The 24205-nt window shown below is 33.4% G+C and overlaps 2 protein-coding genes and 1 pseudogene across 9 annotated transcripts; 1 reads left to right on the forward strand and 2 right to left on the reverse strand.

Moving 5' to 3' along the window:
• The first annotated feature begins 700 nt into the window (after positions 1-700).
• On the forward strand, positions 701-4208 carry LOC147293193 (uncharacterized). Of its 8 annotated transcripts, none has more exons than XR_015120661.1 (11): positions 701-932; positions 1310-1441; positions 1686-1780; positions 2075-2147; positions 2281-2353; positions 2438-2494; positions 2621-2717; positions 3320-3439; positions 3516-3619; positions 3793-3904; positions 3986-4208. XR_015120661.1 is itself a non-coding variant. In XM_086233931.1 (10 exons), the coding sequence occupies exons 2-6, from the start codon at positions 1363-1365 to the stop codon at positions 2636-2638; spliced, it is 303 nt and encodes a 100-aa protein (XP_086090057.1). In that variant the 5' UTR covers positions 701-932; positions 1310-1362; the 3' UTR covers positions 2639-2717; positions 3320-3439; positions 3516-3619; positions 3793-3904; positions 3986-4208. The 8 variants fall into 8 exon arrangements, 4 of the variants coding, with proteins under 4 accessions (XP_086090057.1, XP_086090058.1, XP_086090055.1 ...); XR_015120660.1 differs by having other exon boundaries at positions 1694-1780; positions 2075-2197; XR_015120659.1 differs by having other exon boundaries at positions 1694-1780.
• A 7807-nt stretch (positions 4209-12015) lies between these two features.
• LOC147293194 (uncharacterized) lies at positions 12016-14169 on the reverse strand (annotated as a pseudogene).
• A 253-nt stretch (positions 14170-14422) lies between these two features.
• On the reverse strand, positions 14423-15571 carry LOC147293195 (uncharacterized). Its single transcript, XM_086231027.1, has one exon. It carries the CDS (start codon positions 15569-15571, stop codon positions 14423-14425), a length of 1149 nt encoding a protein of 382 aa, XP_086087153.1.
• Positions 15572-24205: the final 8634 nt, after the last annotated feature.

The following is a 24205-nucleotide window of genomic DNA, read 5'->3' on the forward strand; positions in this document are numbered from 1 at the left end:
TCACACAAGGCTTAACATCATGCTGTTTGGGCCCAGGCCCAAAAGACTAAGCCCTTCCTGGGCTCCTAGCCCCTGACCTACTAGGCTCCGGCCTCCTGGGCCACGACCTCCTAGGCTCCAGCCTCATAGGCTCCGGCCCCCCGGGCCCCGGCCTCTTAGGCTCCGGCCTTCCAAGCTCAAGCCTCCTGGGCCCTCGACCCGTGTCAACTCACTCGGATCCTCGAGACCGGTGCCACGTGGCGCTCCTACAGTGCAAGTCACCACAAAGGACACGTGTCGTCACCGGATTGGTTGACACTCTTCCAAAGGTACTATAAAAGAGGTACCTTCTTGTCACAAAAGGACAACTGAAATCATTATTATACTATTCACTCACTCTGCTCTCAGATCTCTCTGAACACTGACTTGAGCGTCGGAGGAGCTTTGGCTGGCACCACACTGGTGCCCTTCCCGCTCACTTCTGTGTACTTGCACAGGGTGCTTTGGATATCATTCTCTCTTATTACTCACCAGTCGGACCCAGCTACCCGTTCCTGCCCCACTTCGACGTGTCATCCACTCAGTGGTGGGTCAACGGGCCTACGTGGTTCGACTTGACGTTGACTGCTTTACCATTTTTGAGCATCAACATCTCTATTTACTGAAATAAGGGTTTCTGTTTGTGTGGATTTTGTCAAATTAGGGTTCATGCATGTTCATCTGGAAAAAACTAGAAATTCACTAAATCTGAAGAGCTCGTTTAATTATATGATCTCCTATTACAAGTCAATTGTCTCTGTTTTCCATGGTTCTTTTTACATGTCTTTCTTCATGTGCAGATGATTTACCCTCTATTTCTGAGATTTAGTCAGTTCTGGAAGAGATAGAAAACCATAAGAAGTGGCTTTTGCTGAAGAATGTGCACATAAAAGTTTGGCTTTCTAAGCAGAAAGGTTTTTTTCGTTTTTGGCTTACTGGTCTTGATAAATGCTATGCTTTGTGGATTGCGTCTACGTTTCTCTTTTGTGGATCATTCATGTGTCTTTAATGATCTTTTATGTTGCCCCTTGTAGGACCTGGATTGACTTTTACCGTTTTTTCTTTTCTGTGGTTACCAATTTAATTATCCTTTGTCTTATTATTTCAGCCAATAGAGGAAATTATGTTACAGTAGTGTCGATAATTCAGTATATTTATGGTTGCATGATTATTAAATTGTCTTTGTATTCTTAAACAAATAACCAAGGTTCTGCTGTTACCAATTGGCATTTGGGTGTCTATGGACATTATTTTGTTCTATCTATTTATAGGCACCCCAACTTTCTGGCAGGTGTTTCATTTTGGATGGATCTTACAGCTTGGCTTCTAATAGGCTAGAAGCATATGCATTGTACCTCCGTGCTGGATCTCTTGCTGAGAATTGCCTACATAAATTGGTCTTGGAAACAAGGCAGCAAACAAGGTAAGTCTTACTTCATTAATTTCCTTCCCTAAATCTTTTGGAGTTCTTTCTTTTACTTGTGGCTATGTTCAAAAGTTACGTAGGTTTGCAAGTTGCTATTATCAAGACTCAAAAGTGATTCTTTTTCTTTTTCTTTTACATGAAATTCTAAACACATTATAGTAAGTTTCCTTAGATGTGCGTCAGTGTTGACACCTGCTTTTTGAGTATCATGTAATTAACTGCTATTCAAAATGACTTCAAGGATTGCAGATCCAAAGACTTAGTGGACTCGATTTTGATTTTGCCCCATTTGTACAACATGCAGGGGTCCTTCCATTGATATATACTATGTAAGAGGTACATCTCATAATTTCTTTACTTTTGGATTGAGAAAATTTTGGGTCAAGCTTTGAAAGGCTTATCAAATTGTCTAAACATGTAATTTGCTAGTTATTTGGATTGAAAAGTTGAGTTTTGATATTAACAATGTGGTAGTGTGCTGAATCATCATTCTTGTTCAGATTTTCCTGTTTATCATAGATTATCTCCAAATGATATATCTGTTATAATATGTAGTTGTATGCCTCATTTTTCTTTTCTTTATTTTAAGAATTTAGCAGGCATATAACATCTTTTGGCACTACTTTGCAGTTGTTAAGAATTTTAGTAAAAAGAAGGAGAATGGTAAAGTCATGGATGAAGCTAGAATGCATCTCATCTTAAGGTCCAACAACTTGACATTCAACAGCAATCTCTAAAGCTGACTGCAAACAAGTTTGTGTTCTGTTTTTTGAGGCTCCTAATTGTCTTTTGATTACATTCTAATTGTCTTTCCGTTTATTTGGCTGGTACTGAAGTATGTATGGATGCTTGGGGTTTTCAAACTCGAGATTTTATGCAAAGCCACTGGCAGAGCTTACAACACTGCAAGTAAAGAAAATATATTTAGCTCAGCTTGCATTTAAATTGCTGCATTCTTTTCAGTATTGAGCAAGTCCTATAATTGATGTGCAGGGAAGGGAGATTCTACAAAGTACCATTGATCTTGTTCAGAACAATTTGAACTTAGAGGTTATTTCTTGTATATCATACTTGAAGTAGTGAATATTTTCTTCTAATATCTACATCTGAGTTATCTCAATTGACTGGTCAAGATTTAACTTTTGAAGGATGTACCACTTTTATTTTATCTAGCAGGTAATTAATTTATGGTGATACAAATTCAATAATGATTTATAGTGGACTGGATGATATTGCAAAAGCAAAAGGAATTGCGGGGAAAGTCATCCAAGAGGTGAGGTTATACCCTGAAAGAATATCATCTAAATATTCTATGGTACATAAACTTTAAACTTGAGATATTGTATATTTGAGGATTGCAGTTCATATGAATTTTTTTTTTTGAAAGAGATGTGACGTATCTTGAGTTAGGATGAGGGTTCCATTCTTTAACATTATCTTGGAAAGTCCATAAATGTGCTTGCAGATAGCTTAAAGTCCATTGTATTCTTACTTTTTTATGATCCTTTCGGGATTTTACCCTTGGAGTTTTATGGGTTTGGAATTCAATTTTTTTGACCAAGGTTTTTTTAATGCCTAGTTTTCTTTAGTGCACCTAAAATATGATTCTAGTGGCACTTAAAACTTGTTGGACCGAAGCATGCACAGAAGAACAGACAAAATTAGTTTAATCACTTCTATAATATAATGTCCTGTCATTTACAACCATTTACAAAAAGTTATAAATCTTGATGCATGTATCACAATAACATTTTTCTCCCCTTCTTTTTTTTGAATTCTATGTATCTGTGGGCATTCATTTGATCTTGATTAATGATCGAACTTCTCCAATGGCATATATTCGTGCTTCTGAAATCTGTTTTATTTTCCTGTCAGGTCCTTGCATTCTCTAAAACTCTCTGACAACCACCTTGGCCGCAATTTTGCAAAAATGGTTTTAGTACTCTTCTCAATGCTTCGTCTAGTCTATCCATCCTTGACCTTTCTGTTAACAATGTGAGTGATGCATTTCCTAATAAAAAAATTTCTTAGTTTTAAAAATCCTATTACCATAAACTAACATTAAGTGCAGATATCAGGCTGGCTTTCTGAACTCTATTGGAGATCACCAAGTGGACCCCCAACACCTTTAGGAATTGGAAAGTCCTTGCAATCATTACGGGTGCTCAATTTAAGGTATCAATTTATCGATGCTTTGCCTTCTATGCAAATTTCTATTCCTGAAAATAAAAACTTATGGCATTTGTGAAATAGCCTGATGCCACTGGTTGTATTCCATGCTGCTACACAGAGCCTATGTTCAAAAGAAAACAAATATGAGGTTTTTAATTTTTCTTATCTGATTTTAGGGGAATAATCTAAACAAAATGACGCAGATGGTCTTAGATATGCTCTCATTCATATGCCTAACTTGGAGGTCCTGGATATTAGTGATAATCCTATTGGGGATGATGGAATCAGGTTGGTTGAATTTTCGATCCCCACATATACATTGAGCATTTTAGGTACAAGGTCTAATATTCTATACCATCAATGTTTCAGGAGTTTGATTCCCTGTTTTGTCGAAGCTTCTGAAAACTGTACTCCCTTTGCTGATTTAGTGTTGGAAAACTGTGAGCTTTCCTTTCATGGAGTGACTTAACTCATAAATACCCTCTCAACCCTAAAGAGACCATCGAAAGGAATACGTTTGTAATACGTTTGCCTTTAATGTATGAATTATTTTGGTTGTTTGGATTTTATGAGAATGGATATGGATTATTTGAATTTTATGAGAATGAATATGGATTGTTTGGATATATGGAAACTGATTTGCTGAGAATGGAAATGAATATCAACTAAATCACTTTACAGGAAAATTAATAAACCGATATCTACAGTCATATTAAAAATATCAGTTTTTTGGTAAAAACTGTTATGTTACGAGCCACCTTACAGGTCAATTATACTTAACTTTGTATCAGTTTTCTATGAATATACAATATGTTAAATATTTTACATATTGTTGTAACACTGATATAAAATGACCCCCTCTTTAATATCGGGCATTCATACCTCAAATGAAAACCCCCTTTAATATCGGTTTTTCACTGATATTATATGGGTTATTTGTAATAGTGGTGTCCTCGAGGGGTCGATATTGACCAATTCAATTCACATGAGAAACCAACTAATGACCTCAATGGTATACCTGCAACCTCAATACCAAATCCATCCACCATCAAGCTCCTCATAAGAAATCTATGATTTTTATTACTCAGAAAACCAAACCAAACTAATACAAAATTAATTGCATCTCAATTCCATAAAAGTAAAAAGAAAAAAATAGAAATTTTTGAAAACTTTACATGCGTGTGTATATATATAGGGTGAGAAAAATGCGTTCTCCGGCAACTTGGTGGGGCAGTGGGTCACGGAGATTTAGTAGTCCAGCAAGTTGTGCTCGCAGCGACTTGGTGAGGTGTGATGTGAGGGAGGAGGAGAGACAAACGTGACAGTTAGAGTGAGAGGGAGAGGGGAGAGGAAGAGACTAAAGTGATAGTGGTTCTAGAATGATTTTAATTTAAGGGCATTTGAAACTTTTTCACTGTCATGTGTTAGATTTTTACAATTTTTAAAAAGTGGGCTAAAAGTCTTTAACATGTTTGAAAAGAGGCTATTTTTCCAAATTTCTCTTATGCTTTTCATATTATTTTGTAAATTGCTTTTTCAATTTTAACCTTAATTTCTATTACTTTCGTGAATGCATTTATGTTAATTTGAGGGCAAATTTGGAAAATCAAATGATAAAAAAAATTTAAAAATACATTGAAAAATCAATGGAGTGCAAGTGGGATTTTGTGAAGTGTGAAAATCATCTCCAGAAAAAGACCCAATATAGTTTTGATAATTTACTTGATTCTTGTTTGCTCTAATATATTAATTTGTTCACACACATTTATATACACATATATAAGTATATATTGTATCTTTTGATATGTTATTCCATTACTTGTGTGTGGGTGTGGTTATTTTCTTCCTTTGTTGTGAAGATTAGACCTAAAACGGATTGGATTCAGATCAGATTTACCAGCTACATCCAATTTTGAATAATTGGATTATCGAATTCAAACATATATGTGGATTAGATTCAGATAGGATTTTAATCGGATTTATTTAGAGACCTGTACATGATTAAAATTTTATTAGTATTAAGGTTAGGGCTTGTTTGTCAATGATTTTAGAAAACCCAAAAGCGTTTTCAAATAGTCAAAAGTGTTTTTGCTTATGTTTGGCCCAAAAAAAAAAAGTGATTTTGGATTCTAAAAGCACTTGGAAACAGTTCCGGGCGTGCTTCCAAGTATATTAACAAGAAACACTTGAATGTTTTTTTAAAAAAATTTATGAATTTCAAACAAAAGCGTTTCTAGTGAAAGCATTACTGAGCAAAAACGCTTTTTACAGAAGCATTCCCAAATAAGCCCTTAGTTTTATGTCATTTTTTTCTTGTATATGTATGTATTTTTTATTTTTGACTTTGAGCTTATATAGATATGTACAATCATTTAAGTATATTTTCAATGTTTAAAAAATTAACCTCAAAATACTTTTATACACATACAATGTTTATTAAAAATATAAAAACATACATTAAATATATATTACATTAAGTTGAGAATCAGATCGGATAAGCTATATATAGTATATACTAGAATTTATGCCCGCGCGTTGCTGCGGGTAACAACAATTGATAAAACGTTTTAAAGAGACATGTGTTTGGTTTGTTAAGGTGGTAATGAGATGTTAAAAGAGTTATGAACATTTAAAATATATTATGAGTTGTTGGCTGTCAGATCATTCAAAATATAAGTGCCTTTCATAGGCTGTGTTTAGATATGGGTAAAAGGCATGGCTGTTTGTTGTTTTAAGATATTGATGATATCTTAAAAGTGCAAACAGGTTTCAAAAAATATTACAATGCATGGGAGAAATCTCTGTCATGTTAAACAAAAGACAAAGGGATATATAGTTGTTGATTGTTCAAAAGAGGCATTTATGGTCATTCAGAATGGAGTCAAGTTGTGCCTGGTGAGTTGTCCTCGCTTGCTTTCTCATGAGGGTTGGTTTGTTGCAAGGCTAGATGTTCACCATGTTTTTTTCCTTCTTTTGCTGTGGGGCTTTTGTCTCCTCTATTGGCTTCTGTTGAGAGGATTTTTTCTGCTGTGCTGCATATTTTGATGAGTATACAAAGTGTTAGAAATTGGAAGATGTTTGGTTAAAATTAAGAAAGAAGGGAATGAACAGCAAATATTAATAGTCTTTTTTGTTTGTTTTGTGATTTGTTTTTAGGTAAAAGAAAGTATATACCATTATTAAACGATGAGGATGAAAGAATGAATGTTAAAATTGATGGTTGACTGCAATATGTATAAGGTGAAGCAAAATTAAGAATGCAGGTAAAAATATATGTTTGGTAATATTGATACATTATGATATCTAAGAATAAAGAACAAAATAAGGAAATATGTTAAATTGAGATATGGAAAGGAAGGAAAAAAAATGTGGAGAAGAGGTATATAAACTAAGAGGAATGTGTTGTAAGATTTGTTTATTGAGAATGAAAAAAGTGGTATTGGTTTATGAAATATAATTGTATGCGAGATAAGAACTATAGGTAGTCCTTGAAAGTAATAAATTCAAATTGATGATGTTTTAATAAATGTAATTGAAAGTATGAGTGAATGGTGAATGTGGTAAAAATATCAGTGGGATATCATATGATTTGTGAGTTTCAGAGTATGAGTATGGGTTATACCTGGCTGTGATTTTCTGGGTTTTTTTTTTGAAGGCCATGAGAGGGATGTCATCTGGGCTTGAAATGTCCTCTATGGGTGTTGTATTTGTAGCTGTTTCTGCGCTGGTGACTTCTTCAATTGTTGCGTCTCTATTGGAGATGGTTTTTGGAACAACAGGAAAAAAAGGAATGCATGTTAGAATTCACAGAAATGTCTTATAACTTGAATAGTATTAGGATGAGGGGTTAGAGGTTTTATACATTGGGTACCTTTTGAATTTTTTCCTCACATTGATTAGAGAAGTGAAAAGAGCTCTTTTGACTGCAGCTTTTTTGGGTGATGGGAGAGTGGGGTATTTTCTGATAGTCCTTGATGAACCAGAAGGTGTTTTTGGTGGGAATTTTTTTAAAGTAGGTGATGGAGTGGAAAGAAGATTTTTTTGGTTGGTTTCTTCCATTGCATGTATAACCATTTGTTGATCGGTGGGAAGAGAGGGTTGTTCAAGGACTTGGGTTTCATCATCAAAAACAGCATGAATGAGAAGGTCATTTCTTTTGAAATCAGTTTTCATGCTGCCAAACCTGATCTGGAAATTTTTTGTTTGGCCTCTCAGTCGAAGTATATGATCTGGGAATTGATTCTGGTCATTAAAGCCTTGTTCAACAACCAAGCTGAAGCATGAGATTCCAAACAGTTGTTCAGCAGGCTCTCCAATTATGATAACACTGGTTGTGTTAGTTGCATCTGCAATCGCGAAACTGACTTTGAACCTGTATTTTTAATGTGAGTTGCTATTGTTCAATTGAAGAATGCAAGTTAAGAAAGTATGAGAAGGTTAAAGATATTCTATTGTGTGGTATATAGATGTGTTTAATTTTTATTTGATTGTTTGTAGTTGGAAAAATGTTATTAGGTTTCAAACTTGTGAACATTGTATTTTGGTAATATTATGTTTATTTCTTAATAGAGATGAAGTAGATGCAGAAAAGTGATTATATACTTTCATTATTTAAGGTGTGTCTTAAGGGATTTTTGATTGATGAAAATAGGGATCATGGATGTGTATTATGCATGCTAAATATAAATTTTTTAAATGTGTAGCATGCATGTTATCTTCTAAGAATGCATTTCATGTACAGCTAATAATCATACAGAGTGGTTATAGTTTATGAAGTATATAGTTTATTATTGTTTGGTAAAGGTAAAAACAAAGATAAAAAAATTGGTTACCAAGGGATAGGAAGTGTGCTGAGGGTGCCGTGTCTTGGACAAATGAGTTCATCACTTTGAGGTGAAGGCTTGACTTGTTTGTGGCAAGTTGGGCATGCTCTGTACCACCATCCAGCATTTGTGTTGAACCGTGTAATGGTTGCACGGCAGATAATCAGTTTGTCCTATAAGTTGTTGGAAATAAGTAATCAGCTGGGTATTGAAGATGTTTACATGAAATAAAAGATTTAAAATGCATGACTTGACATATTTATTTTGATAAAGATGTGGATAAATGATAATGATGATGGAATTAGGAAAATAGGCTGCTCAAGTAAATTATATGAACTGTATAACATAAAATAGACAATCTGATAATGGTTGAATTGAGAGGAGATTTTGATTTTTGGTCGTTTATGTTAAGCAACAGATATGTAGGGTTATAAAAGGTTTAAATGCAGAATAATCTGAATAAAACTTTTGTTTAACATATTATATGAAGCACCAAAGTTAATGGTTTTAGTTGTGTAGAAATGCTTGAGTTTGTGGAAAATGGGTAGAAAGTTTTTGGTATTAGTGAAAACATTAAAAACAAATTGAATTACTGTAAACATTTTCTGAATATCTGTAAGCATTTTATAGTTAATTGTGGAATAGAGGTTTTAGAAAAATAGAAAAGTTGAGTATGTGTTAAGTATGGTGGGAAATTGTAATTATGTGATGTTAAAATCGATGCTCCATAATTATAAGCATGTTATATTTAAGGTTTAATTTTGTGGAAATATGATGGATGATTATAAGTATTTTATATTTAAGTTGTTGATGTCTAAGTTATAGTTATTTTATAAGCACTTTAGTTGTTAGGTGGTAGTTAGTTGATATGAATATTTATAGTTAATTGGTATAGATAGGTTTGTGTAAGCATTGTTTGGTAAGCTGGATTTGGTGCAGGTATAGGATGGTTAGTTTGATAAAGTTTGTACTGTGCAAGTGCTTGTGAATTTGAAGATTGTTGTTAATTAGTTTGTTAGAGTGGACATGTATTGTTGACAACCAGCATAAAGCAATGTAGTTAGGTTATGAGCAGATATTTAGAGACTTTATATTTCACAAAGGCAAGCAGACATGCGAATACTGGTAAAGATGCCAAACCAGTAAAAGTGTGTAAGTTATGGTATTATGAAAGATTATATTATAATAATAGTGTGAAAAATGTGAAACTATTGATATTATGTGGCTGATAATCAAAAGAATAAAAAAAATGCAGATGGTTATAATATTTTTTTGCACATGTGAATTACCTTGTGCAAATCTGGATCAAGTATATTCAATTCTGCTATATCCACCTTTTGACTTTCTTTTAATTGTTGATAAGGAAGCTGTACCATTGCTGAAGGTGGAAGCACTTTGATAGCCACTGCATCATCTTTGAAACTGAATTGTTGTTGTCAAAAATATTGAATTAGAGAGTTATATTACAAAAGTAGAATTGGTATATTGAAAAAGTTTTAAAAACGTTACGCAATCTTGTAGGATTCAAGTTCTGGTATTGGTGGATTGATGAAATACAGGGTTGAGTTGGTGCTGCTAAGAACAGGTTTTCCTGTGCATGGGTAAAAGAAAGATGAGAGAATTTTTGTAATGAATATTGGAGATGCAAATAATAGGAAGTTGGGAAAAGGTATGAGTTACCTTGATATTCTTTCACTTTGACGCTTGTGAAAACGATAAAAGTTGGTGGTGGCAACTGTTCTATAGCAGCATGATCAAAATTCTTTGCTGCATCGCTCCATAGTGTAATTCTAATTGTTTGATGGCTGAAAGAATAAATGCAGGAGAAAATGTTTTAATGGTGATGATAAAAGTGTTAAATTTGTAAGGATTTGGTTAATGGTTGTACATGATGTTTTCTATATATACTTCACATTTGCTCTCCAACCTTGTTTTGTCAATCATCTTTTGTTCCAAATGTTGTATTGCAGTTATGTGTCCCATCACATCTTCCAATGGATGAAAAAATTATAACCAGATGTTTAAATTGTATAATAGAAGTGTGTAATTATAATTTTAGTGGTGTAAGAGAATCAAAAAAATTAATGAAAATAATGGGAATAAATATGTTTTCTGATGAGTACCTGTTAGAATTGTGGTTGTATTTATCCGTGTGGATAGTTGATTGTTTTCTGATGAGTACCTGAAGTTTGTTAGACTAATTATGATATGTGTGGAGCACATGAATTTTGGTAATTTAATAAACTTAGTATTTAGTATTAAAAAAAAAAGTTAGTTAGATGAATATTTGATATGTGCAGACAATTTGTAGAGGGATTGTCTAAGGTTTTTTGAGCAGATAATTGTGGCTGTGAAGACTTGAAATAATTATATATGAGTTTTGTTATTTAAAAGGTTGAAATGATGCTTTAATTATGTGTTGTAATTTTGATTAAACAAAATGGGGGTGGGTAGCATCAGTTTAATTTTGTTGAGATATTTATATAATGTTAGGAATATAAGGTGGTTGTCAGCAGTATTGTTTTTGAGCATTTGTTTTTTCATATGTGATACTTTGAAAAAAGAGATTGTTAGTCAGTTAAGTTACATTTTTTAGGAGGAAAACAGTTTTGCAAGGTGTTTTTACATTGAAAAATGGTGTTGGGAAAGTATGTTTGATCTAAATTTAGGTAGAAATAATTTGTTTTTTAAAATTAGATTTAGTTAAAGGAACAACTATATTAGTAGAATAAGTAATGGGGAGAGTTTATTTACCATTGCATCAACCAATATGCATTCTAAACCAGCAAATTGGTGATCAGATCCAAAAACTTTTGGCCTCCAGGTCCTGCAAATCCGAACTCTAATCTTCAGTTTGTCCTGATGAGGTTGCAAGCTCCTTACTGGACTTATATTCATTGTATCAGAGGGCTGAAAAAATAATAGATTTTGTGTAAGTAAAAGGAAGAAATATATTTTGCTAAATAAGTATAGATATAAAATATATAGAGATGTTTAGGTATGCATAGAGAGGAGTTTAAACCTGAAACTAAATTTTGGAGAACGTCTTTGTAAACAATGTTTTTAGTGTATTTATTTGGCATTTCTCCATTGTTGTCTATAATAATTTTAAGCCCTTCCCTTGATGTAACCCTAGACAATGCAACATACAGTTGGCCATGGGTGAAGACAGGCTGGGGAAGATATAAACCAACTGTTTTAAGAGATTGTCCTTGGCTCTTATTTATGGTCATTGCATAGCTTGGTCTAATTGGGAATTGACGCCTCTTAAAAGTGAAAGGCCATTTTTTTTCTGTTGCTGTAAGGCTGATTCTAGGTATAAAGAATTTATGACCAATGTTGCTACTAGTTAGTATCTTTGCTTCAATAACTCTATTAGTCATTTGGGTTATGACCAATCTAGTTCCATTACATAGCCCTGAAGATTGGTTTAAGTTCCTTAATAACATGATGGGCATGCCTATTTTTAAAGTTAGACCATGTGGAGGTAAGCCATTGAATTCAAGATGATTAAGGAATTCTGTGGGATACATTACGCTAAGATTTTCTAAATTTCCAGATGAGGAGCATAGAGAATCAGAACTTAATTAAATAAGTTCTGGCTTCTCCAGGTAATAAATTGATGGCATAGTTATTTATCTCAGTGACAGTAGAATTCTTAGGTGTAACTATGGCTCTTTCTCTTAAGTAAGCATAATTGTCAAAGTGGGTAAGAAAGTCTGGGTATGCTGCTAAAAAAATTGAGTCAATTGGATTTGTGTATGACTCAATCAATAAATCTGCAGGAATTTCTACCCAAGAGACCTCTTCATCTGTTGGATCATTTATATCACATACTTGACCATCACCAATTTTGAGTATCCAAGTAGCAAAGTCTGCAAGTTTTGTTTTTTCCTGAATGTTTAACCCCTCCCTTGATAGCCTCATATTTTCTTTCAAACAAAAAATTTTGAAAGAGGGCCATAAGTATGAACTATTAAGAGTGGCATGTATTATTTCTTCCCTTGTTCCACATGGAATAACTGGTAGTATTTGCCTAAAATCACCCCCCAGTAAAAAAGGTTTCCCACCAAATGGGACAGCGTGACCTGAATTATCTAAATGCGATAAAATATCACATAGTGATTTATCTAGTGCTTCAAAGCAATCCCTATGATTCATAGGTGCTTCATCCCAAACAACTAAGGCAGCTTTTTCAATCAATTTAGCAAGATGAGTCTGTTTTTTTATTTGACATGTGGAAGAATCAGTGAGATTGAGAGGAATTTGAAACCTAGAATGAGCTGTTCTGCCTCCAGGTAAGAGCAATGATGCAATACCTGATGAAGCAACAGCTAGAACAATTTGACCTTCAGATCTAATTTTATTAATGATTGTGTGCCACAAAAAAGTCTTTCCAGTTCCCCCATGGCCATAAACAAAAAACAAACCAGATTTTTTTTCATTTATAGCAGTGATAACAGAATCATACACCTGTCTTTGTTCTTTGTTGAGTTGACTGATTAAAATAGAATGTTCATTGGCTAACTGATGAAGATCATAATTTAATTCTTCTCTTAACAATTTATTCCTAATTTGTAACATGCTGTGCTCATCAGGAATTGGAAGATTATGATCTTTCAAGCTGCTAGATGATGCATTAAACAATAGCTCTAGCTCATACAGAAGTGAATTTTTTAATTCAGATTGTGGCACAATGAGATTAGGCATACAAAATGTTTTTCTAAGATTATATAACATGTCATCACACATATTTTGCCAATGAGCATTGAAAATGAGGGCAGGATTTGCTATATCACAAAACAAAATTATTGTAACAAATAATTGTCTTAATTCAGAGCATGATGCTGTGCTGACAACATTTTCTAAGGCCTCAATCCATTCTTTATCATCCCCTAACAGACCTAAAGACCTACATGCAGACTGATATGATGGGTGTTTAATGCCATTAAGAGTTTTTATATCATCAAAATCAAAGGCACCTTTATGGAAATTTAAAAGCATTCTCAAGTAATATAATTCTCCAGCTGCAGGGTGTACATAGGCTATTCTACCTATAGATTTGCCTTGTTTCCTAGGTGTCCAAATCTTATTGCGAGAATTCTATACAAATTTAGAAGGAAATTCTGAATAAGATAAGTTTCGTGCTTGAGGATAGTTTTTGTTTGCTTGAAACCAACTGGTTAACATTGTATCTTGAATTGTCCCTCGATTAAGAATTGAATCAAGTGATTGATCTTCACCGAAGATAACACTTTGCTCTAAAGGCAGATGTATAGGCAATCGTTCAACGGCTGGTTGTCTAGAGTGAATTGGAAATTGAAATAATCTCCATGCAGCTTCATATGGTGATATATATCTACAATTAAGATAGGATAATATTTCATCGTGTGGCTTGTTTTCAATTATGACTCTAGCTTTATCCGAACCTTTGTTGATGTATTTAAATAAATATTTTATAAGCATTGATTGACAGCACAATTCAACATTTATATGAGCATTATATCTTAACAATAACTCTGAATTGTAAGGCACTATAAAGCTGTTATCAACTCTAATTCCATTTTTGAGCACAAATCTATTAGGATTATCACGACGCCTATATGTAGAAAAACCATTGGTTTCAAAAACAGTTTCACTTTTGTATTGCTTTGGGAAAAATTTAGAGCACTTTCCTGCTCGCATGCAAGGAGAATTAGGATTTAAATCACCACATGGACCATGGATCATGAACTGATCTACAATATGATAAAGTGTTGGATCCACAGCTTTGTCTGGCAATTCAGCTGAGATTATTGAGTCAATATCTGCTGCAGACAATGACTTGAAATTGTGTTCTAACCAAATGAGAAGATGGCAATGAGGCAACCCTCTTTTTTGAAATTCAATTGTATGAACTTCTGTTTGATATAATAGACATGAAAAAAACGACAGGATTAATTAAATTTGTATTTAAAAAGGAAGAAAATCAGCAAAGAACAAATTATCTTTGATGAAATTCACCTGCTGCAAGTGGTCCGAAAGGTTGTCCTGATTTGATGTAACTAACCATATCATTAAGTTTGATTTTGAATATTCTAGCAATGATATCAGGCCTATCCTCTGGTTTGCAGCCAGGTTTTCTAAGAAGTTCTCTAACAATTTCAGGCCACTTGACATTGGAAGTAAAGGTAATAAAAAGATCTGGATTTCCATAATGTCTACAAATTGCCATAGCATCTTGGTAATTATTAATCATATATCTAGCACTTCCAGTGTGTGAGGTTGGCAATATAATCCGCTGTCCTAGATCAGTGGCATTTGTATGACCCATTGAAATTGCATCATAAATGCCTTTATAAACTTCAGTTCTGAGATTTTTTTGATTTTTTCTAATGAAATCTAATCTATCCTCTTCAAGAGTTGCATAGGCATCCACTAAAAATTGTTGAAATAATCTACCACCTTTTAAGAGTGTACTAAATTCAAATTGTCTCTCCTTAATTTGATAGGCTATAAAGGCTCTCATAGGCACCCTTCCTGTTTTTGGCTGATGACCTTTAAAATCATGATTCCATTTAATATCAGGACTATAACCATCTTCACCATGAGGAAATAGAATAGGATATTGTAAAGACATGAACTTTGGATTTAATTTTGTTATTCGTTTCAACTCTCCACTTTGATTTTCTATAACAATATCTCTATTTGAATCAAAGAGACCAATATCTCCCACTATCAGACCAGCAATTTCATCAGATGTTGGGCTTTCATATTGTTTACCATGATCTAACTGTTTTCCCAATATTCTCAGTTTCATATCAGTAAAAGAATTGCTTTCTAATTTATCCCTGACTGTTCTAAAGAATTTCACCAAGTCATTTGATTGGTCAAACATTTTGATAAGGCCTTCAACAACTTTTGGATCAAGATTTGTATTATTTTGTTTACGATTAACTGCATTAAGGCGATTCATAACTTCATTATAGGTATCATAGATGTAGAGCTGGGCAAATTTTGGAGACTCGCCTTTCGGCAGTAACAATGATCCCATTAAATGATGAACCTGCCCACTAATCTTAAAAATGTAAGGACCTGGCCTATTGTTAATCGAATGATCAATTTTGGCTCCCATTGAAGTGAATGCAAACATAGAATTGTATGCCCTAATATTGTCTCTAAATATTGAACTTTTTTGGCCTTTGGTTGGATCAAGTAAATTGTCTAAAAAGTTCAGAGTTGGTTTGGTAATCAGAAGTTTAACTTTTCCTTGCAAACAACAAAGAGTGAACAAAGGCTGTTTGTTTGAAGATTTTTTAGCAATGGATTCATCCAGCCAAAAAAGTGCACCACAGTAGATGCACTTATAATCCTTATCTCCAAAATCCACATATTTGTGAATCATTCCTATGGAAAGAAGAAGTGTGAAAGAAAGAAAGAGTATCAATGCATATTATCATTGATAGGAGAATAATGTAGAAATGCTGAAATAAATTTTAATAAAAAATTTAACATACTTTGTCTTTTCTTCTGATAAAATGATTGGCTTCTATAGCTGTGATTTGCAGTGTTTTCATTCAATGTGGAGCTGAGGGGTGGAAGTTCAGAATCAAAAACATTTAGATCAGAGGATACAGCATTAGAATCAGAGTCCAATTGTTCCAAAGGGACTTGTTCTGTAGTTGCCTGAACTGGATTAATATGCGTTAAAGTTGTATTCCTAATAGACTTGTGTTTTTTCCTATGAGTTGGAGGATTTAATTCAGAGGCAGTGATAGAAAGAACATGACAGACATTTTCAGCGGCAACTTGCACACCAGTTGAAATATGAGGACAGTCATCTTTATCTAACATGAGAAATCTAGTACGAACCCTAGACTTTTTATTCATCAGATTGAAAGAAAAAAGCCTGAAGCAATCAATAAATAGGTGGAGGAAAAAAAGAGAGACATATAAATAAATTTCAAATTTAAAAGAAGATATATATAACAACCAATCAAAGCAAATTCATATTTATCCATGAGCAGAAGATATCTAAGATGATAAATAACAGATGCATATCGAACATATTTAAAAAACAGGTAGCAGAAGCTAACCTTTTGCGCAGCAAGAACAAATGCCACAGCAACGCAGCCTCAAGATCAAGCTCAAACAACGAACAGAACAGTACCTACAAAACATACATATGAATGTTAAAAATCAAGCAATCACATAAAAATAAAGCAAAACTTACATATAAGACAAATAAAAGATTTAAAAAGTATAGACATAAAAGTATAAGGGATCGAGGCAATTCAAATTGATTTATTTGAAAGGCAAAGATTAAAAAAAAAAAATTAATTAAAGTGCGGGTATAAATGTTCATATCTTTCTTGTGTAAAATGAAAAAAAACATACTGATTTAGAATAAGAAAAAATGTTAAGCAAGATAAATAAGAATGGTCGATCGGAATATCTATGGTATGAGAGAAAATGAAGAACATATCTAGAAAGGAATATTTGATAACATTTAAAGACTCTCATGTGTGCGAACATAAACCAAAGCAATGGAACCAGTTAAATTCAGACACACAAAGGCAGGAGAAAAAGAGGAGGTCGAAAAACAAAAAGGCAGTAACATAATCTAATGCATACTCATGAAAGTTGATACCTGTGTACGCAGCTATATAGCTAATAAAATTGATAGTTAATTAATTTTATCGCAGAACAGAGTTGATTATGCAAGAACTAAATTAAGAGAACAATTAAATAACTGCATAAACTATTTTTTTTCATGGACTGTATAATTTTTTTTTAAGATAAAGAATTCTAAACAGAACCCAGGACTGTGGCGTAATAGAAAGAAAAAACAGCAAGCAGACATGAAACACTCATAGAAAAAAACTGATAGAAATAAACAAAAATCTATATTTCAAGATTTAACAATAAATGCAAGCACACACCGAGAATAATGATACCCAAAATGCAAACAGAGACCCAGCGAACAAAGGCTAAGCAAACAGGAGCAGAATGATATGAAAAAATGAGATGAGAGAGAGATGAAACTTATCTGATAAGGAGCAGGTAGAAACGAAAGGACCGATCTGAATCACACCACCCGAAACACAAACGAACGGCAATCGAAAAGCCAGATCAAGCTGAAACAGTGAAGTTGTCAGTGAGATTTGACAAAAGAAAAAAGAAAAAAAAAACCCTAAAAAACTTGTGGCTCACCTCTTCGATGCGATGAATTAATCGTATCATCTCCTTGAAACACTGAACCAGCCCAACACATCAAACGACAAAATAAACCAAACCAGATTGTTGATCCACTCGGAATCACAACCACACAAATAAATCAAGGTGCGACCCAGTTCGAATCACAACCGGACGAATACATGAAGGTGGGATCAAAGCCCCCACAGCAGATGGTTCATCTGGTTGAAACATTAACCATGAACCCAGATAAAGCAAGAGAAAACTAATGACCATAAAGCACAGACGCGTTTGTCCTATTTTCAAAATGGCAAACAGATAAAAAAAAAAAAAGCCTGTGAGAGCAAACCGCAGAGAAAGAAAGCAATGGCAGAGAATGTAAAAATTTCGAAACAATATGGGCTAGAAACAAACAGAGACGCAATGACAAAAAAGGGCCCAACAAAAGGGCAAAACTCAAAAGGCGAGGCATCTGAAAATTAAGGCTGTTAGAAGGGCAAAACCGATTTTTCACTATGAACAGGCTATGGACAGTGTGAACAGTAGCGACCGAACCCTGTTTTAGTATATAGAGAATTTGATTTTTTAAGTTAACGGATTATCAGATTCCAGTCATAATATTATCATATTGAAATGATAAATCCATATCCCATTAAATACATTAGTTTCAAATTAAAATTTTGTTCATTTTTGGGTCTATTGGTAATACTAGCTAGGAGATCCTTGAATATGTGTGTATTTTCTCTCTCTCTCTCTCCCTGGATCTCATGAATTAAAAAAAATGGAGGTGATCATCGGGGATCTCCTAATAATAATATATTGTTGTATATTAATTTGTATACATAATTTTTTATTAATTTGATTTCTTGAGGTTAATTCCCTTTATCAATAATTTATAGTTATATATATATAATTTCTGAATCCTAAATGTTTGTCCCTTCTCACCACTCTAGTTTTCAGAGAAGTCGATATTCTCCCCAACATGGTGAACAAAGTGTTTTGTTTAGAAGTGAATCGGCCCCTAAAGATTAATTAAAAGTTTGTGGTGGGTGTTCCTTGATAGGCTTCTTGTAAATAAAGGAGGTGGAAATGTGGGTGTACTGGCAGGTCTTGTCCTAATCTGTTATTCACCTTTTCAGATCTTGCAATACATAAAGGCTAATCTGGAACAGCTTACACATGCGCCGGACCATATATATTTTAGACTCTGATGGTCACAAAAATCCTAATTACACTCAATTACGAACTAAGGAAGGTGTACATGCAACTCACACCAACTGTATATGCATGAGTGAAGATTACTTCATGTATATATTGAATTTTGATAGAAAGTTCCCTTCCATGTAAAGTGAAAGATGAAAGTTCCATAAGTTTCTAATTGTAAATTGCTTTTTTTTGTTTTTTGTTTTTTGTTTTTTACCACTGAAAATTCGTCCTCTGCCCACAATAATAAAGAGGACGACTTGAAAGTTTAATATTAGAGAAAAGAGATTTATTTTTTATAATGTTTCATGCTTGTTATTAGCCATTTAATTTGTATAGTGAAAAAAGAAATGACTAGCTTGTTTGGAATTTATATGCCATATATCCACTTTCAAGCTTATATCCAAAGGTAAATAGAGGATTAAGATTGCCATCTATTCTTGCATTCGTGGCAAACTTAATTTTTTCAGAGAGATGGCAAAAAGAGAGAAAAGTTCTTATTTGAACTTGTTGATTAAAAGAACTTATTGATTGATTCACGTAAGTTATGTATGGGAAGGAATAAAATGAAAGAGAAAAGGACAAAAAGATTTTAATTAACAATGGACTTTTATTAACATAATAGATTACTCTAAGGCTCCGTTTCACTACTAAAAAAGCATACATTTGACACTTAAATTTTCCCACCATTTGTGGAGAAAATGATGATGTGGTTTCACCAATGCGCGCATTTAGATTATAACACATGTATGATTTTAAGATATTTTTTTAGAATTTATGATTTAAGAAATTAATTATTATACACGTGTTAAAATTTAAATGAATTAGTAACCCCACCTCGATCATTATGCCACTTGGTATTACAGTCACATACAATAATTTTTTTTGTAACACCCTTGTCAATATCTACTATCTTTATGACACTTGGCTCAGTTAGTTAGATTGATTACAAAAAATTAAATAATATTATAAACTCTTATTTCCCTATAACAGCATTGTGCATTCTTACAATTTAGGTGATTTGATATTGATGGTACTATGTGAAGAAGCTACGCCTTGTATCGGAGTTTTTATTATGAAAATTTTGTAAAGTAAGACAATTAAATATATGATTTAGTTTTTTGACGCTCATGTCCCAAAATAAATTTTTTTGACCTTTTTGACATATGAACCACCAAGGGTGGCCAAACCTACAAGAGGAGGAACCACCAAGGGTTGTCACAGACTGTCTCCTTTGGTCTTCAAGGGTAATATTTTGAAACCCTTTATGTATATGTTTTAATTTCCATATTCTAACAACAATGATCTTTGGGCAAAAGGAATGTATCAAAATGTTTTAAGGCTTCAAATATTTTGCTTCTGCTCAAATCATTACAAATTTCTTGATTTCTAGCCTAGGACATACATTTCTTTCAATGGCTTCAATATTTAATTATGTTGATTTTAAACAATAGTCAAGCAATGTTTCGTCTATAACCACAACTTAAGTAAACAACAATTTAAATAAGCTGGGTTACGAGTTACCTGAAGAAGAACTCCCACAGGCAGAGTCTCGGTACTACTTGGACTTGCTAATTTACAAGATTAAAATAGTCTAATTAACAATGGATTAATCTAACAAAATTTTGATAGTTACTCAATAGGGATAATGAGACTACCTATGGAGCTTGGAAAATGATCTCCTCAAAAATTTAAAATAACCTATAGTCTCCCCACTACTAGAATCAAAGAGCTCATCGCCACGATCGTGTAGGCAAAAAAGAATTGTCGATCGGAGCTCTAGAACTCAAGAAAAAACTAAAACAAGATTTGCAGGAAAGAGGAAGAGTAGAGAGAGGAGAGTGAATGAGTAACTTGGAAAACGTGCCAAGTCAGAAATGAGGAAATGGGGGGGGGGGGGGGACACTACTATTTATAGATGGAGCTGGTCGGTCAACTTGGCCTAGTTTACCTTGTTGACTCGCCCGAACCGTCAAAAGGTGGCATTGTTTAGCATTCTCGTTTTCCTCTACAACACAACAGTACCTTCCAATTCAAAAATTAGGCCAAGGCAAACCCAAAAATTTCACAAAAAGTTTGCAATGAAATTTCAATAGCTCCAACCCCCATTTATTGACTATCTCTTCTTTGCCTACACCATCATTACTGTATTCTTCCACAAGAAGATGAAATATTAAAAGAACAAAGACATCCACTGAGTGTTGAAATAAACACAGCTAAATCAAAAACCTAATAACAAACTAAATATTGAGACTAAGATTCACAAGCAAAAGATATAAACAACAAATGAGTCCTACCTTAGCTTGCTGTGCATATAAAGTGGAGCCGGTGGTGGGTCGTACACCAGAAGTGACAGAACAATGCCAGAAAGTTCCACTCTTAGGGGAGGCACGTGGTGCGCGTTCGTCAAAGTCCGGTGGAAAGAGTGGTGGAAAGTTATGTGGGAAGTTATAAAAAAATTATAAAAAATAATTAAAAATGCCAATTCACACGTGCGTGGCGAGTGCCAAGAGCCTTTATTATATATATATATATGTAAGAATTAAATGGACTAATGCCTTGTTCTACTCGGAGTCAATATTACACTAATACTTAAGATACAAGTAATAGGTTTATTAATAAGACATAAATCAACAAGTCCATCTTAAATAGATTACTTATCTGAGTTGGATTAAGAAGACTTAGTTACCTAAAAGCCTTATGTTATAAACAACGCAATGATCCAACAAAGTCTTTATAGAGTCCTATTAGGATTGGATTCTGGAGTCCTTGATGGGAGGAACTAGGAATTTATGAGTACTCTATATAAGCACAGGTCCCTAGTCACACAGCTAACATTGAGAACCAATAAGCTCTGCCCCATTGTATGAGAGGTTCCTTCATTGCTGTAATGACTAGAAGACTTGAGCATCTTGAGTGAAGGTATTTAATTGCCAGTAATATGTCTTCATCAGGTTAGTAGTTAATTATATATTAAGGTTATATGCTTATCGATAGAATCATATTAATGTCGAGTTATACTTGTGTCTGTTGATTTGTTTATGCTACATAATTTATGTTTCAATTCTTACATGTGGTATCAGAGCCTCTATACACAAACTAGAGATCAAGATAAAGTTGTTTCAGTTTTTCGACTACATGGTTTTACTGATAAGTTCATGTAACTAAATTTATACTAATGCTTGAAATCAATATAATATATGTATAAAGCACTAAATAAATAAAGCACGCTATAGTTCTATAGTTTATTGAATATAACAAATTTCATTGAATATAATATTATACATATATATTGGTACGGCTTGCATTATTGTTATTTGGGAAACACCAAAAGTGCACAGAGATTAAAAGACACTAGTACCATGCGGTGCATTTTGGACTAATACAAAAGAACAAAACCCTGTTCTTCTTCTCCCCCTATCGCGCGCGCAGCAATGGTTTATTGAACCCAGTTCAGTTTTCGGTTTCTGCTCATGTTTTTGCGTGTTTTGAGGCTTGGGTACTTGTTTTCGGCATGCATAGAACAATTTTTATGGATTAAGTCATTGTTTTTTCCATGTTTTTTTCATCGAATTTCCTAAGGATGGATTTAGTGTTTTTATTTGATTACGAAATTTAAAGCCATGTTTTAATGATTTTGTTCATGAGTTTGCTGCGGATTAACTGATTGAATATTTCTATTTGCATTGATTCATCAGTTTTGAAAACTTTGATTTCGTGAGTTCTTAGAATTCATTCCTTTCGGGTTTTTTCACGAAATTTCTGGGCTGTTTGTTTTACATGAATTAATTGCTTGTTTTGATTTGCTTCGTCAATTGGAACTTGATTCTTGCTCAATAAACTGACAATTCCAGTTTTGACTCCATGGTTAATCATTGTATGAGTTTTTGATTATATGGATTCATATTCAGTTTTCTTTTCGTTTCCATGGTAATAAGTCCTATTTTATTTAAAGTTATATAAGTTTCCTGTCATCAGCTTTGTTGGCAAGTGCAGTTATATTGCACTTAAAGGAAAGAAATATATACATTGTGATTATAAGATTGCAGGAGCATAATACAAAAGGTATTGGTATGCAAATTTAAATTTTCTTTTTTGCATATCAAATTATTTGGATACACCTATTATGTCCTAAAAGCTAATATTGCAGGTTAAGATTAAGACAAGCAAGATTTGCTTGACAGTACTATTTTTCTTAATTTTTGTTTTTGCAGAATTGTTTTGAGCACTCTGTTGGGCTAGATGGTATATGACTCATCTAGCATATGTTTTTCATGGAATACATGTTTTATTAGAGTGTTTACATGTTTTGCTATGAACATAATAAAAGAAAGGGATCAATGCTTCTGGTAAGCTCACAGCAAGTGGGCAAGTATTTTATGATCTGCACCTAAAGATTGTCTATTGAGCATCAAGAATTATACGTGCAGTTCACAAATACATACATGAATTTTTATTTGGTATGATCCTGTGGAGTAATTAAGTTTCATGTTTACAGACACATAACTATATATATTGGTTGTTCCTTTACTAGTTAATAAATCTATACATAAGTGTTTTCTATTACCTTATACATAACCATATTGTTTATTATCTTATTGCTGAATTATGTGCATATATACAGTCCAGGTATTTTGTATTCATTAGTTAAGTAAGCATTGGTAATTCAGTATATGCAAGGATTAACTAGGTTATGTATTCTATCCGCTGCAGAATTGTAATAAGTTTAACAATTCAAATTGAGAACATGATCGATCTAGTAGATATGATCATAGTTTTCAAGGTGTCAGATAACACAAATCCTTCTGCATCTTGGGAGTTATGATGAATAAAGCATGTTCTCAGATCATAAGAAGGTAATCTGCATTCTTTAGGTGGTTGTTGGTTCTCTTAAGAGAGGAAAAGCCATCTGAGCACTTAAAGTGCAGAATTAACATGTCACAGCCTGACTATGAGGCCAGTTTCTTCTTTTGGATATAATTTCTACTAAACAAATCGCAGAAAGCATATTCAGAACAAGGGCACTCATAGAAGATTGGGGACATGATTCATTGCATTCATCTTTTCTACATGAACACAACAAATTCGATTCATGTAGAGAATATTCAGTTTTTGGATTTTGGTTTTTACTAAATAAGGGTTTTTCTCCCAAATCAGACCATTCGTTCTCTTCCATGTTACTTAAATTATGTATACATGTATATCTGCAAATTTTTTCATGAGGTTATGTGTTAATAAATTTTTCACTCCGCTGTATATATTATATATCTGATACGTAACCTTATTAGGTTGTTTACTTATTGATTAAATCCTATATTGTACAAATTGGTAATTCAGAACATGCAAGAATCAATAAGGTTATGTACTTACACATATATAATCCACTACA

The sequence above is a fragment of the Dryas octopetala genome, chromosome 2, assembly GCF_963921425.1.
Source record: "Dryas octopetala chromosome 2, drDryOcto1.1, whole genome shotgun sequence".
NCBI lineage: Eukaryota > Viridiplantae > Streptophyta > Magnoliopsida > Rosales > Rosaceae > Dryas > Dryas octopetala.